We start from the raw sequence: 16,917 nt of genomic DNA on the forward strand, positions 1-16,917 counted from the left end.
CGAAATGATTTTTGACCTTGTGCTGTAGTGTTCGTCTCCTTGACCCTTAAATTCAGGGTTAGATGAAGACAAAAATGTTGCAAAATAATAATTGCAGTCTCTCTCTCTGTAATAGAGATTACTGTGGTAAATACCCAGAAGCACTTTGAATACTGATTACTGTTATTATAGATCTGGGTCTTTGAAAAGTTATTTGTGTGTTTGTATCTGTTTTTTTTCTTCCTTCTAAAATGATTCTGAAAAAGATAAAGGTTTTTCTTTTTAAGGATGCCGTGTGCCCCCACGTTCGTGCAGCATGGCCACGAAGCACCGAGTGCGCCCTTCATCTAGTCAATTGGGTTACTTGATAGATGTGTGAATGTATGTGTATGCACACCCCTCCCCCTTTCAGTGTATGTGTATGTGTAGTGTCTTTCCCGAAGTTCAGATCTTCTCCCGCCCTCACCCCGAGCACGGTGAGATTGTCACGCCCAGGAATGATTTATGCCAACGAAGTTCAAATGAATGGGCCACTTCTGGAAGCCCTCTGGAGCTTGCCCGTGTCCCAGACACACAGTTTCGAAGTCCTAGGGAGCGGGGCTAGTTTAGGGGTAAAATCACAAGCTTCCGATCCACTTCTGGCTGACAAGTGCAAGCTTGTGTGCTGTATGCACTCTGCAGCTTGGACTTTATTTGGCTAACGCGGGAGGAGGAAGTTTGTATTTATTTTGTAAAGCAATGTATAACTGGCTTGAACATCTATCACGTGTGTGAGCAGTTTTTCCCTCTTTTTTCCCCCCTCTCTTTTCCTCCCCCTCCTCCTTTTCCCTTTAGGTCCTTGCTCATTTTATTGCGATCTGCCTGTGGGAACTTTGTCTCCGAGTCAAAGTAGCATGGAGCGGAGAAGCGAGAGTCCCTGTCTAAGGGATAGCCCAGATAGAAGGAGCGGCAGTCCTGATGTCAAAGGTCCTCCTCCCGTGAAGGTGGCCAGGCTCGAGCAGAATGGCAGTCCCATGGGAGCCAGAGGGAGGCCCAATGGCTCCGTGACCAAGTCAGTGGGAGGTAACCATCCAATAGTATTAACGTTCACATAACAGACTGGCAGCAAAGTGATAATGGCATCAGGGTGTCAGGGTTCATGTTGATTAAGCTTTCTTTCTTGGTGTAGGATTACAGGAAGTGGATTCCAGATTGTTAAATAATGCCCCACTTGCCTCTCATCAGCAAGTAGCAGCTTCATCTGTATAGTTAAGACAGAAAGTGGTTTACCCAGAGGGTGGCATTTTTTGGGCACTTTGCCACTTTGTGCTGAGGTGTTGGCAGGTTTATGTCACAGCCAGCTAACTGTTTCTAGCTTTTCCTAGAGAGCATTTTTAGCAATTTTACTCTCTTCATGAGCCTAAAAGGGTCTACAGAAGAGATTGAGTTTAGGTGTGTTTGCTTCAACATTCTGATCAGTAATGATCAATCTAATATACTCCACAACAGCATTTTGTATTTGTGCCAATGCATCAAGGTAGAATAATCTCATTATTACTCTTCTTTGAGAATCTGTAAGTTTAAAAAAAAAGAAAAGGTCAGAAAATTTGTTTTGAATTTCATTTTGGTTCTCTGGATACTTATTGCTACCTTTTCCTCTGTGTTAATAGTTACTTGGGGGCGGGGAGGGGGAAAAGAATGATAGAAGCTTTTAAAATAATGAATTTGTAACTTAGTTATAGACTGTATCATAGCCTTTAAAATTAATGAACTGTGGGCATCAAGCATGTTAATTCATTCATTCCTGAAATTTTCATTTGAAGAAAATCTATGGTAGTATTTTGCTTGTAAATATAGTTCCTTTACAGTTGAATGGAAAAAGTGGCCTGAAAAAAGCCAAATACACCAGGGCCTATCCATATTAAGGGGAATCTTAGAAGGAAATTGGCTATTTTTAAACTATTTTTTATTTCTACAGTTTTGGGTCTCATTTCTACATATCAAATTCTGCTTTCCTTGAAACTTTGAAGTGCTTTAGGATACAGCTTACTATAATCAGTTTCATTTCCCCCTTTTTCATATAGTCAATAATTCAATCCAAATAATTATTGTATGATATTCTTGGAGGGGATGTTGGAAGGCATAATCTGATGGAAAAGAGTGGAGGTTTTTGTGTTGGGTTGGGTTTTTTTTTTTTTTGGCTTTGTTGTAGGTGTCCAGATTGTGTGTTTCTAAGTGGAAAATTTAATTGTCAGCTCTTTTTTAAAAAGTGAAGAAACAAATAAGTTGTAAACATGTGTAAAAGAACTTGTTATTACCATTCCCACCCCCCCCCATTACTTTATGGAAGTGTAGCACTTTAGTTACCTTTCTGTAATAGCCCTCCCCTGTGAGTAATTTGAGGTTTCCCCCCCCCCCCTAAATTTCTGCAGCCTAGCCACAAACTGAGAATTTTAGTGATTTAAAAATTTATTTCAATAAAGTAAGAAGCAATTTTGATGGTTTCTTATTTTCAGTAGCATTAAATTAATGACCAATATCCTAGAGAAGGAGGAGGGAGTAACTTGTCTATGGGTCTCCTAAAGTATTCTAGTGAGGCAATGTTTGAAAGAAGGTATCAATTCTTCACTATTGCATTGTGAAAGACCATTATTAATTTGATGTGAAAATGTTTGTAATACACCAATAAGTTTGAAAATAATAAGTAACCTTTTTGAGAGAGAATGAAACATCACAGGGGCCTAGTGATTAAGGAAAGAATGGGAACATGAAAGTTTTTTTATTTCTCTTATGAAAACAATGACAAGACATTTTTTGGTTAAAATTTTGTTTTATAATTATAACTCTACTTTGCAAAAAATGTATAGGGTTTTTGTGTTTACATTAGTGGTTCAGATTGAAGCTGGCCTATTTAAAGGAGAATTTCATTCAGTTTTACATGAATACCATTAGGCTTAAAATTAAGGATTGAAAAATAATTTCATAGTATGTACTACTTATCACATTATATATTATAAGTTTGATATAAACTGAAATTTTGATGTGTAGAGAAGTTTTAGATATGTTTTACCAAGTTGTTTTTTGTTTCATTTTCGAAGACCTTGTAATACTCTGTATACATTAATGCTTTTGAAAACAAAATAGAAAAATGAATTTATTTTGTTTAAATTTAAAATATCTACAATAGTCATTATTAAAGTAATTTGATTATATATTTGTAGGATGAGAATTGAGATTTATTAAAAATAAAGCTCTCAGCAAAAATAGCATAAAATATTTCTAGTTGTATTCTAAAATGCTATTTTAAATTGTTGCCTTTTATTTAAAATAGCTAAACATTTTCAAAGTTGTACATACTGAAGAGGATTTACAATCAACTATTTTGTATATTTTAATTCATATGAGGTTCCAAAGTATATACTATTACAGTAATACATGTGGCCTTGCAAAACACTGATCAGATCTATAAATTGATGTACAACATAATTAAATTATATTTTAAAACAAGTTTTGGCACATATTTAAGCCTGCATTTTAAAAAGTATGCCAATGTTTATATGCAATTTAAAATAGTCTACTTTGGGATATTTTTATTTAATCACCTCAATAGTTGAAAAAAGCTTTATGACTTGAACTTTAGTATTAAAGGATAAGAAAACCACTCCATCTCCTTTTACTTTAATTTTCTTCCAGCAGAATGATCAATTTATATTATTTCAGGAATGCATATTATAGATATTTCTTCAGTGTTCTTTTCTACATTGTGAAGACAATCAAAGAGTGCAAAAAGAGAGTGAGATGTCTTATTTTAAGGAAACTACAGTATTTAATCAACTTTAATGGGATCAAAAAACTGACAAAGGGGGAAATATTAAAATTAATTTAATTAGAAATGATGATTTTGACAAGGATTGAGATGGAGAAGCACACATGCATTTTTATTTCAAATAAAGAATTTTAGTTGGTGTTTTTTAATCATTTAGTTTTTTGGAGTGACTTTTATTAAAATTCAATGCATATAAAGGAAACATTGTGGTGACCATAGGAAATTGTAGGTAATAGATACATAATCAGTATCTTTAAGGGTGTGTGTGTGTGTGTGTGTGTGTTTTAATAGGTGGTTTAAAAGTTTGATGTTTACAGTGTGGCTAATGTCAGCAGGATATACTAGAAAGTAGATCAGTTTTTCTTTGTCTAGTTCAACACTTTCTAGGATGTTTCAGCAATTATCTAGGAAGACTGTTTTAAAGCATGTATGTAATAAAATATAAGTGTTCAGATGTGTATGACTGGCAGGTTTTATAGAGGGTCTTCAAAAAAAAGGCTAATATCCCTTTAAAAAACATATGAAGCCTGGGAGAGAGTTTAGAGCAAGCAAGAGCACTGTGGTGTTGACAGCTTTATATCCCTGTTGGGTAACATTCACTTACTAGAATTGGCGTCCCCTCACAGTTAGTAATTCACTCCATAAGGATTTTGAAAAAAGGGATGATTAATAGTTAGGATATTCATATTTGTGAAATCATTGATTAAAACTTGTGAATCTGAATTTTTTTTAAAGGAGAAGATTATTAAGGATTTTGAAAATAAGAGTTTAAGGATCCCTTAACATATATTAGCATATGTACCCAAAACAATCTGCTGTACATAATGTTTCAGTATGGCAAATTAGGATAGAAACGTATAGCAATGCTAATGAAGTATTAGGGAGGAAGCAGCAAAACATTGTGCTTTCCCCCCCTGAGACTGGATCAATAGGCCAACTAGAGTTTCAATGATTTTTGTTTTTATTCAATTATTATTGAAAGCCTTTTAATTTTTAATTATTGGATTAAAGAAAAATGACTTTTGTGTGGATTTATTTAAACTATATGGGCAGTACTTGAATTCTCCAGATTGTTTAATTGTTCAAAAGAGGTTTTAAACATTAGATATCTTTTTGACATTGTTCAATTTCAGATCTCTTTTCATGATTTTTTGGGTGCAGGTTTCAAAGAAAATGTATTGATATCTATTTAGGAATATGGTATGAGAGTTCTGACATTTGTTTTATTCTTGAATTAGGATTTAATATGCTGCTCAAAAAGATAATTCTATTTTGCTAAAGGATTGTCTGTCCAAATGACTCTTTTATAGATAGTTTCCCCAAAGTGGATGAGCTATCCTTCTTTGGTACCATGCAGCCCTTTCAAAGCCATAATAACTGTCTTGTTGTAGGGAAAAAGAATTGTTATATAACACATACTGATGTGTTCAAATAGAGAAGCAAATGTGATCAAGATTGTTCGGCAGGATCTCATTTAGAGTTGAATGTTGTCTGCAACAACAGTTAGTTTAATTGTCTACATGTGGAACATTTCCTTATAAGTAGAGCAAGGATTAAAGTAATGTTACACATCCATCAGGTCAGGTAAAGTAAATATAGGTAACTATTGTAGTGGGAAGTTTTCCTTTATGAAAAGACTGTGTATGAAAGTTTATGTTACCTGGTGAATTGGAAATATATGATCATCATAATGTATTCTTGGACAAAACCTCTAATTTTTACAAAAAGATGAACATAATATTTATTTCTCCTCATGATAAAATTCAATGTCATTTCCTAGAAGGAGAAAGGAGTCCTTTGTTCTGAAAAAGATCTCTTTTTCGTATTTTCTGACTTCATTTTAGATCTCTTAAATAGAATCAACTTAGCCTGTGGGGTCATTCAGCATATCCTTATATTTTTGCTGAGATAGAAAAATAGCCCTAAGTGTTTTCAGTCCTTGGCCTGTTATTAAAATAAAGACATATTTGGTTAAAAATATATGCAATTGAACATGCACATTAAACAGAATATAGGGTATCCACCCATTTAGTGTCCTAGGCATAATTTGATGTTTAAAGTAACTTTGGAACTTTTAAATTCCATCTTGAGAAACCCAATGACCATTATATATTTGAGTTTTCAAGATCATATGCAGTGAAATTTAAAAAAAAACTATTTAGCAGTTACTTGAGGCATATCTTATCACAGAAAATGGTGTGGCCATTTTATTCAGAATGTGACAGCAGTGAGTAAGCCCAGGACAGTAGGGCTATCCAACGCTTAATTAATTCTTTTTTCCCTTTATGAGGATTTGTGCCATTTACATCAATAAGGAAGAAAGGCAGCTTTATTGACAATTATTTATTGGGCTGTTGAGTTAAATGTCATTGATATTAGTGAAGTTTCAGTAATTCTATTAGGCCCTTTGTCAATGTTGGATACATTTAAGAAGGTGGAAAGCAGTGGGGAATTTAGTAGGACAATTATGCTATTCATTGATAAATTTATTCTCTTATTTTTTGTTCCTTTTTAAAAATGTGAAGTATCAGGGCATAGCCATCCTTGGTTGAAAGTGGAATGTATTTAGTAGTAATAGAGAATTTCTAAAAGTTCCCCCCCTCCCTCCTCTGCTTGGAGCACTCTTTACTTCTGATACCTTTCCATTCAAATTTAAATTGCTACCAAAAATGTACCAAGAAGCAAAAATACCTATAAATCATAGTTTATTACACTTGAACTGAAATGAAATTAACTTAGTTCAAATCTCTCCTAACATGCGTACAGTCTATGGGACTTTTGGCAATTCTCTTAATCATTGTGATCCTCAAATCCCTCAGTAAAATTCAAGTATGTGTAATCCATGGTCTTGAAGTCCTTTGTACCTTTGATACAATGGATTTATAGCTATTGACATACTATATATATATATAATATTAATCATTCAGTTTATTTTTTATATCAGCATCAGCAGCCTAAATTTGTGCTTAGTTACTTATAGTACTCAATACAATAGAGATATTTAATTTCATTTTTGTTAATAAATGGAACTTTCTCCCTACCTTTTTTTTTAACCAATGTTCCAGAGTCTGGTAACATTCATTTTTTTCTTCCTTCCTCCCCCCCCCCCCATGAATGCTGAGATACAATGGCATTTTGGAACATATTTGAAGATGGAGTGTATGACAAAAGTTGTATGTGTAACAGTTTGTCAGTGAAAAGTGACAAGTGGTAAATGACAAATGAAACGCTGGCACTGCTACTCTTTATTTTGATAAAAATGTCTCAATTTGCAGTGATATAATACTGTTTCATATTATTTCATGAGTAGTGTTAGATGCATAAGTAGAATTTAAATTTTGTGAACGGAAAATTAGCAGCCCAGTTATCTTTTCAGAAGCTTTGGCAGCAAGTTTTTCCCAATCCCCTATCTCCACCCCCAGAGGATAAGAACAGCAGTGAAATATTGGATCTGACCCATATATTTTTTAACTCCTTATCCTTATCCTTCTTTCTTTTTGGATGAAAAATCACTTCTGAAATAACTGAAAATGGTTACAAATAGGAGACCTTTCAGTTTAGCTTAAAATAAGTTAGAAAGTTTGCCCTTTAGTTTAAATTCTTTTATAAATAATTCCCTTTTAAGTAAATACTAACTTGGATTATACTAGTTCTTTCTTAATAGTAACAACCACTGCAGTTCCTTAGTAATTTAGAATGCCTATAAAGAGACAAGTAAAAAATAGGTCCTTTTGTTGCAACATGCATTCAAAGTTTCTGAAACATCTAGGGGTGTTAAAATCGTCTTTTGATATGTAGTGAGCTTATGATATGGCCACATAACTGAAATGAGATGAATACTCCAAAATATAGAGAATACTTTAAATGAAACACAATTAAGAAAAAAAAAAGAGTTGAATCTTTAAGGGTTTTTTTTGTGGGAAATAGTTTGTATCCCCAAACACACTAGTTTTCCTTTTATCTTTCATAATGGCTTCTTTTCTAAATAGTAGGTATGTATTTTATTAGCACAAAAATGTTTAATATTGTAAAGCACTGAAAATGCAGTTCTAATAAAGGAACTTATGATAAATTTTGTTGACATGAGACATATGTGACTTTTTAGGTTTTGTTTTTTTAAATAAGATAATTTGGTGCTAACTGACAAATTTTATTTCATTTAAAAATTAATGTTTAAATCTCAACAAAAATGATGAAAAGAAGCTGATCCAAACAAGTATAAATGAAAGATAAGAGCTCATGATGGCTTTCTATTTGTGAAGATCTTTTTACTTTGAGGAGAAAAAAAAAAGACATGATTAGAGCCGATAAAGGCTGGACTTTTCTTAGCTACTTTACTATAACATTCAATTCGTATGATGTAATTGGGATATCTTCAAAAGCAGAAATAAAACTTCTCTTTTGGTGACAGTTTTTCCCTTTTAAATTTGTGTCTACTCCTAAAGTTAAAATTATTTGAAGTTATAATTACCCGTTTTGTCAAAACAAATAAAATAACAAATGAAGCAAGAATGGAGCTGTGAAAATCAACTACCTGAATACCTGTTAATAACCTATCAATCAACAAGCATTCATTAGGTGTCTCCTGTTTGCCAGGCACTATACAGTTATGGCCTAACCAGACATAAAATGTAGGAAGGAGTCATTCAGCTGTCATCGTGGAGACTAAAGTGTATTCATTGAAATACAATTGAGAAAACAAACCATTGAAATTGGCATCTATGAGAATAGTGCTGCTAATAAAAGGTCATCTGAAATGAGAAGAGCTCTGTCCTGAAACTAATCAGGTGATTATTAAAATGGAAGTCAAACTCATAATTAAAAAAAATAGTCATAGCAAATGATTACACACAATAGTAAATATTTTTAAAAAGTGTTTGAAATAGAACCAACAAAGATAAGAAATTAAGAGGTGAAATAAAAAGATACTTTCAAGCTACCACAGACCAGAAATTAATGCCTTTCATACCTTAGTAAATGTATAGTGTCCAGTAAGGGCTGCTCAGTAACTGAAATGAGCATAGCTTGTTCAGTGTCTTCCTTTGTTCCACTGAAGACTTACATGGAGATGGGGAAAAAGCTCCTATAGATTCTGCTAAGAATAAATGTTTTCCAAATGTTACAATTGGACAGAAGTGATTAGTAGGAATATTTTTAATAGCTATTTGAATTTGATAATATTAACAACAGATATATTTTTCTTTCTTTTAAAAGGTAATTTTTGCTTTTTGGCTTTGCCTTTTGCTGGGAAGCAAACGTATTAGGCTGCTTTTAATTAAATATGATCAATATTTTGTTGTTTTTAAGTGGGCTTTTTTGCACTCAAGAAAAATTTGTTAGTCTGCATTTCAGTGAGATTTTCAGAATATGCAAAACATACATAATTTCACAAATTCAAAAGGAATATCAAAGGAGACACCATTAACATTATTTTCATATTTAGTGACTAAACTGTGTTAAAATAAGCAATGTTTTCTTCAAATTGTGTTTCTATTATTTATAATATTACAGTGGGCAAAATTTAATATTTTAAATAGTTATTAGGTTATATGCCCTTTTAAAAATTATTTGAATCAGATGACATTATTCCAACTTACCAAGAACTTGCTTTTGTCATAATCCAAAGATGCTATCAAAGCAACATGATAAATGTCTCTTTAAGTGTCGTAGTAAAAGAAAATGACTTGTATTCTGAGGCAGTGGATAGTTTATGTTGTTTTGGACCCATTTCCCAAGCAGTGATCGAAAACAGATTACAATAACAATTATACAGTCAGAAAATGCAATATCCATTTCTGTTTTAATTGAGTGGAAGAATAATAAAAACATCATTAAGAAAAATGAGGTGGACCTGTCACACAATGTACAAATTTTTAGACTCAGAGAAGATGCAGAGTAACTGGAGTGCTTTTAGTTTACTTGATCACATTTATTAGCTAAAATTGGTTTGGTGGAAAAGAACATTCAGCTCTGACTCTTTATAAGGAAGGTCACCAAAGGAGTCCATGAGAACTGATTGTTAATGTGACATTAAAAGTGGATATGAGTTTTGCCTTTCTATTCAGGTTTGGAAAATAGTTTCCCTTTTCTTATTCACCTATTATCATATCTATACCACCTCCCCCACCCCACCCCTTTTTTTACAGAGGGCTAGGTAGCTCCAAATTTACCCTGGGCTGATTTAGGTAGGAGCTTTGCTTAAGTGAAAAGAAAGGTCTTGTTAGATATGAGTGTAGTGCTCCTTAGCCCTCCACCCCCACCTTCTGACCTAATTGAAGGGGAAGGATAGAGTAGGGTTTTTTATTGACTGAACTCAACAGGGCCTACATACTTATTTTTCTTCAGCATGTATATGCTTGGGGTGATTGGGAGATGAGGGGAGGGAAATTGAAGCCTTTCCTTTTACATATCAGGATAACTCTACTTGTCACAAGAGACATAGCAGGCTCTGAGCTCGATCAGCAATAATTTGGACCATTAAGTTGATAATCTAACATTGCTGGGCTTCTTGCTGACACTCCCCAGAGGTGTCCTTTCAACAGCTTGTTAGGGAACAGGAATGGAACAGGAAGGAGGAAAGGAAATTGGTGGCCAGTTTTCCACCTTTCTAGACCTTCAGTTTTTTAATTTATTCACACAGACTGAGCTATTGGGAGCTTGGGTTATGGTAAACTTCACACAGACTGAGCTCTTAGGGTCTTGGAAAGTGGCTCAAGGCACCATGGCAGTGTGAAGACACTATGACATGAAATAGCTTTCAGGTTTTTTAATAGCTGAAGCCCAACTCGGACTCAGTTGGCAAACAAGTGTCTGTTAAAAATACCCTTTTGCTTGTAAGTGAGCCCTTTCGCTGGTCCAGCAGTTTAAGACTTTTCTTGGATAGGTCATGGAGTGACTGATAGAAGTAAAGGAAGAAGCTAGACAATTTTTGGTAGAGACCTCAAAACTTCGACTGTTTAAAACATGTCACTCCATATCCTTCTCATAATGAGGTCCCACCTTTACCCCCAAACACACAACATAGCAACAATCCCCACCCTGCTCCTGGTTGCATTCCAGTGTGGCTATTACAATACCAGAAGACTATTTAATAATGCTTTCATTAAAATACTTTTGTTAGTGAAGTTTTTTTTTTTTAAACTTTAAAATTTACATTACATAGCCCCATTGACGAACACTACAAAGATTAAGCCCCATAAGTGGTTCCATTTTTTAGGTTGTCATAATTTAACCATAATTGTTCATTTTGGATGGAACTTGACATAGTTTCTTCACCCTGGAGGGAATTTTTTTTGATGAATAATTTTTTAAAAGTTTTTTTTGTCATAGAAACATAAGACTGCCCTCCTAGGTAAACAAATTAATAGTCTACAGCTACCTTAAAATACTATTTTAATCAAAAGTGGGAAAATTTCAGTAATTTTCCACTAGCAAGGAGGGAAAATAGTGAGTGGGATTGTGAATAGTGCTGCTACAAGTAGTCAGCCTTGCCCAAGTTGCAGGGTAGAGATATTGCATTCAAGTCTCAGTAGTGTAAAGAAATAGTTTACCTTTTCTGTTTATTAGACAGGGCATTAGAAGACTGAAAGTCATCCTCACATAAAGGGAGACCCCCCCCTCCCCCAAAAGAAGTTATAATCTCGCTGGAAATTTAATGCACTTAAGACCTAGGAGTTTAGAAGGATGAACAAATTTATCCCTGGTTTTCTTTACTATAAATCAACAACTAAACAATACTATAGCATAAGATTGCCAGATGGATGCCCCTTCAGCCCCCTACCCCTACCATCTGACTCCTCCCCTTAAAAGAAATCTCTATCATAATCTCAGACTTCAAGTTGGAGCCTGAAACAGGCTTTTACAACTGACTTATAAAAACCCAAGGAGGATTAAAAAAAAAATTAATCATTGAAAGACTGCCAGTGCTGTCACAAATGTCCATTAGTTCTAGCTTTGAAAAGTGTAGGAACCATAGGAAAAAATGTGACTTTACCAAGCTTTTTGGCTGCTGTGAGCTATTTGGGGCAGGCCAAATAGGCTTGTGATGGACACTATGCAATCTTCTGTTTAATGTATAGAATTCCAATTAACACTAGGTTGGTGTATAAATGTAACTCTTTTCACACTGTTCCAAGTAGTTAGTCAAAAACAAGCCGCAAAGTAATTCCCCAGACCCCCAATAAAAAGATTTACAGCGAAATGATTCTCAGCCCCATAATGGGACTGTTGTAGGTTTGTGTTTGATATTTATAAGGCTGAAATATAGTCCATATACCCAAACCCAGCATTTATTGTAAACAAGTTAACTGCCAACAGCTTATATTATGTCAAACATAATTATATTGAAGATTGATGCATAACTTGAAAGTAAGTTTGGGAGAAACTGATAGTTATTACCTACTAAGGGCTCTCTGAGTTCCAATTTTTCTTTTTACTTTGATATAGTCACGTGGTAAAGCCAACTTTCTTACAGTCAGTTGCTCTTAAGCATAAATAATATTGCCAGGTTTACTCTCCAAAAATGGAGAATTCTTGTCTATTTTATTTGATCATTTTGTGTACTGGATCTGTATTTTAAAATTATGCCCACTAGGCATTTTATGCATAGAATCTCTGGCTGAATCTATACAGTGGATTAAACAAAATGGCATTAAGATAATGTTGCTCACTGTTTCACCATGATAGATACAGAAAATGCATTTTGGAGCACATTAGAGCATAGTAAACATGTCATTTTGACATTTTGTTCATTATTTCTCAGTAGACATACGAAAGTGAGAATGATTTTGAAACTGTAGCTTCCTACACACACAGACACACATATATAGGTATATATGTATATGTATACATATATATAATGCACACATATATACATACATATGTATATATACATAAATATATATTTTTATATATTGTTAAAAGGTTAAAGAACCATAGAATGCCAGGAATTTTAAAGATATGAGATAATTATCTGATCATTGCAGGGTCTCAGATTCAGATATATTCAAAGTTTGAGACAGACCATTCTCTAGCTAGTACTCTTTTGATGAGGATTTAGCACATTTTTTCTTTTTGGAATAAAGACTTTCCCTCCTGTTTGTTCTTGCCTAAAAATCACCTTGCATGTTGGTGGCATGTTTCAAATTTAGTAGCAAAAAGTAGTATCTTTCTTTGTATCCCCAATATTGAAAGCCATGCCATTAAGTCAATTTAGTACAAATATAGAATTTTAAGAGATTTTGTATAATGTTAATTTTTTCACTGGTATATTTCTCTGTTTATTTCTTAAAGAACAATACTTCCTCCAATCCTCAGGAAAATAATACTACTGAAGAAAAAAGATATTTTAGAATCATGAAATGGAGAGGGACATTCAACTTTTTTACAGGAATGTTGGATTCTTTTTTTAGTCAGATGCTGTTTCTTATTAATCTTTTGTTCCTTTTATTAATGTAAGATAATACCATGAATGGTATAATTGCACATATGTAAATATGGTAATCTTGATCATATTCTTCTTGTAGGGATACTTGTATTCCTGTTTCCATACTTTCATAAGCAGTATTTTTTTTTAACTGAACCAGTTACAATAGTAATACCTCAATGATTGCAAACCAGAGATGGCAATATTCCCTAAGGAAAGTGGGGAATATTTATAGAGTAATTTTGCTCTTACCTCCCTTTTCTTTTTCTTCCTCCATCCATATTCCCTGTAAATATTTGCCCTTTTGAGAGTTTGATTTAAGATTATCTTTCTACGTATTGATTTTTGATGCAAAACTCAGAATCCACACCTGTTCAGAATGAATGGAAGACTCGCTTTTGTTTAAAGGTTTGTGAATCTTGTTTTCATTTTGTAGTGATAGTCTTCTATAAATCTATTAAGTATCAATAAATTATCTGCTGTTTATACATCTAATCAGAGGTATCAGATTTTTCTTACAGGAGACATTCTCTTGCATTGACTGTTGCTGTGAAAACTTCATTTTCTACTTTTTTATTTGATAAAAATCTCTTCACTACAGTATGATTTCCTTTGGGATTTTGTACCAGCATTTGATCTCAATTTTTAATAATTTTGGTGGGCTTAATTCCCAGAAGAAAACATGCTTGTGCTTTGTAATATTCCCACTAGAAGATTGGGTAGTCTTGAAACCTTGTCTTGCTCAGAACTGAGAACTTGGCTTTTTTTCTTTTTATTAATTCCTTGCCAGAGAACCCAAGTACAGCAGATCCTTCCATAATACCACAATGTTGAAATTAATCAAGCTGTTTGTGAAATTGTTTAAATTAGCTGAAATAATACCCAGGCAGACCCAAAACCTGGACTTGGAACAAATTAACTCTAATCTGAAGGCTCTTGTTATGGGCTTTTACTCTAATTATGGATCTATTTATGTGCTATTTATTGGCGGTAAACAAACAACCCACAATGGACTGAGGAAAAAAAATACACAGGGACTTCCATTAGTTTCATCATTTGCTTAGTGTCACTTTTCTTACTTTTTCTTTTTGCATCCATTCTGTCCAATCTTATTCACAGAATGAAGAAGGTGCATAAGTCCTGTCAGTAAGGGATAAGACTATAGACCCTTTGGATTCTAATTATTTGAGAATTGCATTATGTCCCTCCCCATTGTTGAAGGAAAGAATCCTAATTATTTTTGAATGAGAGATTCTTAAACAGCTGTCAGAGATTTACATTTTATGTTGATTTCCAAACAGCGTTCTGCTATTTGCCTTTGGCCACCTTCCATTTACTAGACTTGAATCCAGGAGGTTCATGTTAGTATAGTGCATGAGCAGAGTTGGATGGAGTTGCAGGTGTAACTGCCATTGGCTTTGGGATCCAGTGCACAATATATGTCATGGCATCCTGCATCAATGGAATGACATATCTTAGAGGTGATAAGTCAAATCTTATTTGCCCACAGTGATCATGTATGGGCCTATGATCTGTCAGTCTTCCCTCAAAGAAGATGGAGAAGACTTTATTGAGTTGAGCTGATGATTTCAAAGAAGTGGTTCTCTTCCATTTGTGTTGCCTAGAAGCATATTAGGGTCAAAGTGCTATGTGCATCAGAAGTGTTCCACACATGAAAAGACAACTAAAGACTTGTAAAAGAAAAGCAAAATTTATTAACTCTTGAAGTAATGGATTGCTTTAGGCAGTCCCCTGAAGTCAGGATGGCTATCCAACTGAATTTCAACATGCTTGTTGTAGGCATCAATTTAGAGAAGGAAAAGGATTATTATTATTTGTATACATCCTGATTAGAAGCATGTATGGAATGTGGTACATTAGAGACTTCAGGATAACTTATTGCTTCTATGCCAAGGGTCAACTCCCTATTTTTTTTTTTATTTTTGTAAGGCAATGAAGGTTAAGTGACTTGCCCAGGGTCACACAGCTAGTAAGTGTCAAGTATCTGAGACTGGATTTGAACTCAGGTTCTCCTGAATCCAAGGCTGATGCTTTATCCACTGTGCCACCTAGCTGCCCCTAACTCCCTATTTTTTTGCTGAAGAGACTTGTAAGTTAAATTTGGTTAGGTTGGACATGATAAAGTAGTTAAGGTTTGACTCTGATTATTAGTTTACAAAACAACTATGAAGAGCTTTGTCTTTCTACAGTTACTAGACTTTATTTGGTCATTTCTGGGACCAACTTAATGTTGCTGACTTGCCCACATTGAAAATCACCTTAGGAGAATTGCATATGGTCTAATCCTAAACTCCGTAGACTATGCTTGACTCCTTTTCAGGACTTTGAAAATCATTGGGATATCAGGAAATGGATTGACTGTATCTCGAATCAGTGGACAGGGATGATCTATATACCTTCTTTTAACCTTAGGGATATGAAGTGACCCAATAAACTCCTTCCCCCCCTCCACTTTCAGAAGGCCATTTTTTGCTCCTCACACCTCTTAATAAGATTAGGGCTGTCCTTAGAGACATCGAAGTATAGGGGTAGCATTCAAAAGGAGTGCGTACTCTGTGCCTTACTCAAAAGTAGGTATTGAGATATAAAGTATCAAAAATGGAGAACGTACAAACCACTAGGGCTGGATAATTATGGTTTAATTTTGAAATAACTGTGAATCTATGTGTTTTGGCAATATTTGGGCTTTACCATATTTTTGTTACAATTCCAGAGGCATTGCCTCACTTAACAAAGCAAGACACATACAGTATGAATAGGATGTAATTAATAGAGGGAAGGCCTTGGAATTAAGAAGGATTGGAAAAGGCTTTCTGTAGAAGAAGGGTTTGGTACTTAAAAGAAGCCAGGTCAGTCAGTAGTTGGAAAGGAGAGAGAATATTATAGTCATTTATAGGGAAAATGCCTGGAACCAGGATGAAGTAATTTCAAGGAATAGTAAGAAGACCGATGTCAAAGAAACAAAGAATACAGGGGAGAGTATTAGAGGGAGCCAAGTATTTGAATTCCAAACAGATGATTTTATTTTAGGGAACCACTGGAGTTTACTGGGGGTGGGGTGGGGAGTGAACATGGGCAGACCTGTTCTTTAGGAAGATCACTTTGACAGCTCATTAGAGGGTGGACTGGAGTGGGGAGAGACTTGTTTCAGGCTGACCAACCAACAGGTTGAGGTGATGAGGGCCTGTACCAGGGTGGTGACAGTTTCAGAGGGGGCAAGGGGGCATGTGTGAGAGATATTACAAAGGTAACAAAGGATCCAAGTTTTGTTTTGTTTTTTTCTCCCACAATAGGGACAACAGTGGTAGGGGAGAAGGTAGTATAAAGACAACAGTAGGGGGCAGCTAGGTGGTACAGTGGATAAAGCACTGGCCCTGGATTCAGGAAGACGGAGTTCAAATCTAGTCTCAGACACTTGACACTAGTTGTGTGACCTTAGGCAAGTCACTTAAACCTCATTGTCCTGTAAAAAAATAAATAAGTAAAATAAAGACAACAGTAAAATCTGTTGATAGAAGTAATTTGTGGGTTAGATTGTCTTGACAGTGAAAGTTTGCTTGAAATTTCAACAATGACATATTCCCTTGTGAAATTCCCATTTTTTAAAATGCAAATCCCTTTGCCTTTACTAAGTGGTGATTAGTTATATGTCCCACCCCTTAGTGTGTACCTAAGTGAGGTATTAGGA

The 16,917-nt window shown here is 34.5% G+C and overlaps 1 protein-coding gene across 5 annotated transcripts in view; it reads left to right on the forward strand.

The window, feature by feature from the left end:
* The window catches only part of SATB2 (SATB homeobox 2), a 241,115-nt gene that overhangs the window by 15,280 nt on the left and 208,918 nt on the right, over positions 1-16,917 (forward strand). For all 5 annotated transcript variants that reach the window (XM_043995694.1, XM_043995695.1, XM_043995697.1 and 2 more), the window contains one exon: positions 814-1,041. In XM_043995694.1, the coding sequence (XP_043851629.1) occupies positions 873-1,041 (169 nt within the window). In that variant the 5' untranslated portion in view covers positions 814-872. The remainder of the gene's footprint in view (positions 1-813; positions 1,042-16,917) is intronic.

The sequence above is a fragment of the Dromiciops gliroides genome, chromosome 3, assembly GCF_019393635.1.
Source record: "Dromiciops gliroides isolate mDroGli1 chromosome 3, mDroGli1.pri, whole genome shotgun sequence".
In the NCBI taxonomy this organism is placed as follows: Eukaryota; Metazoa; Chordata; class Mammalia; order Microbiotheria; family Microbiotheriidae; genus Dromiciops; species Dromiciops gliroides.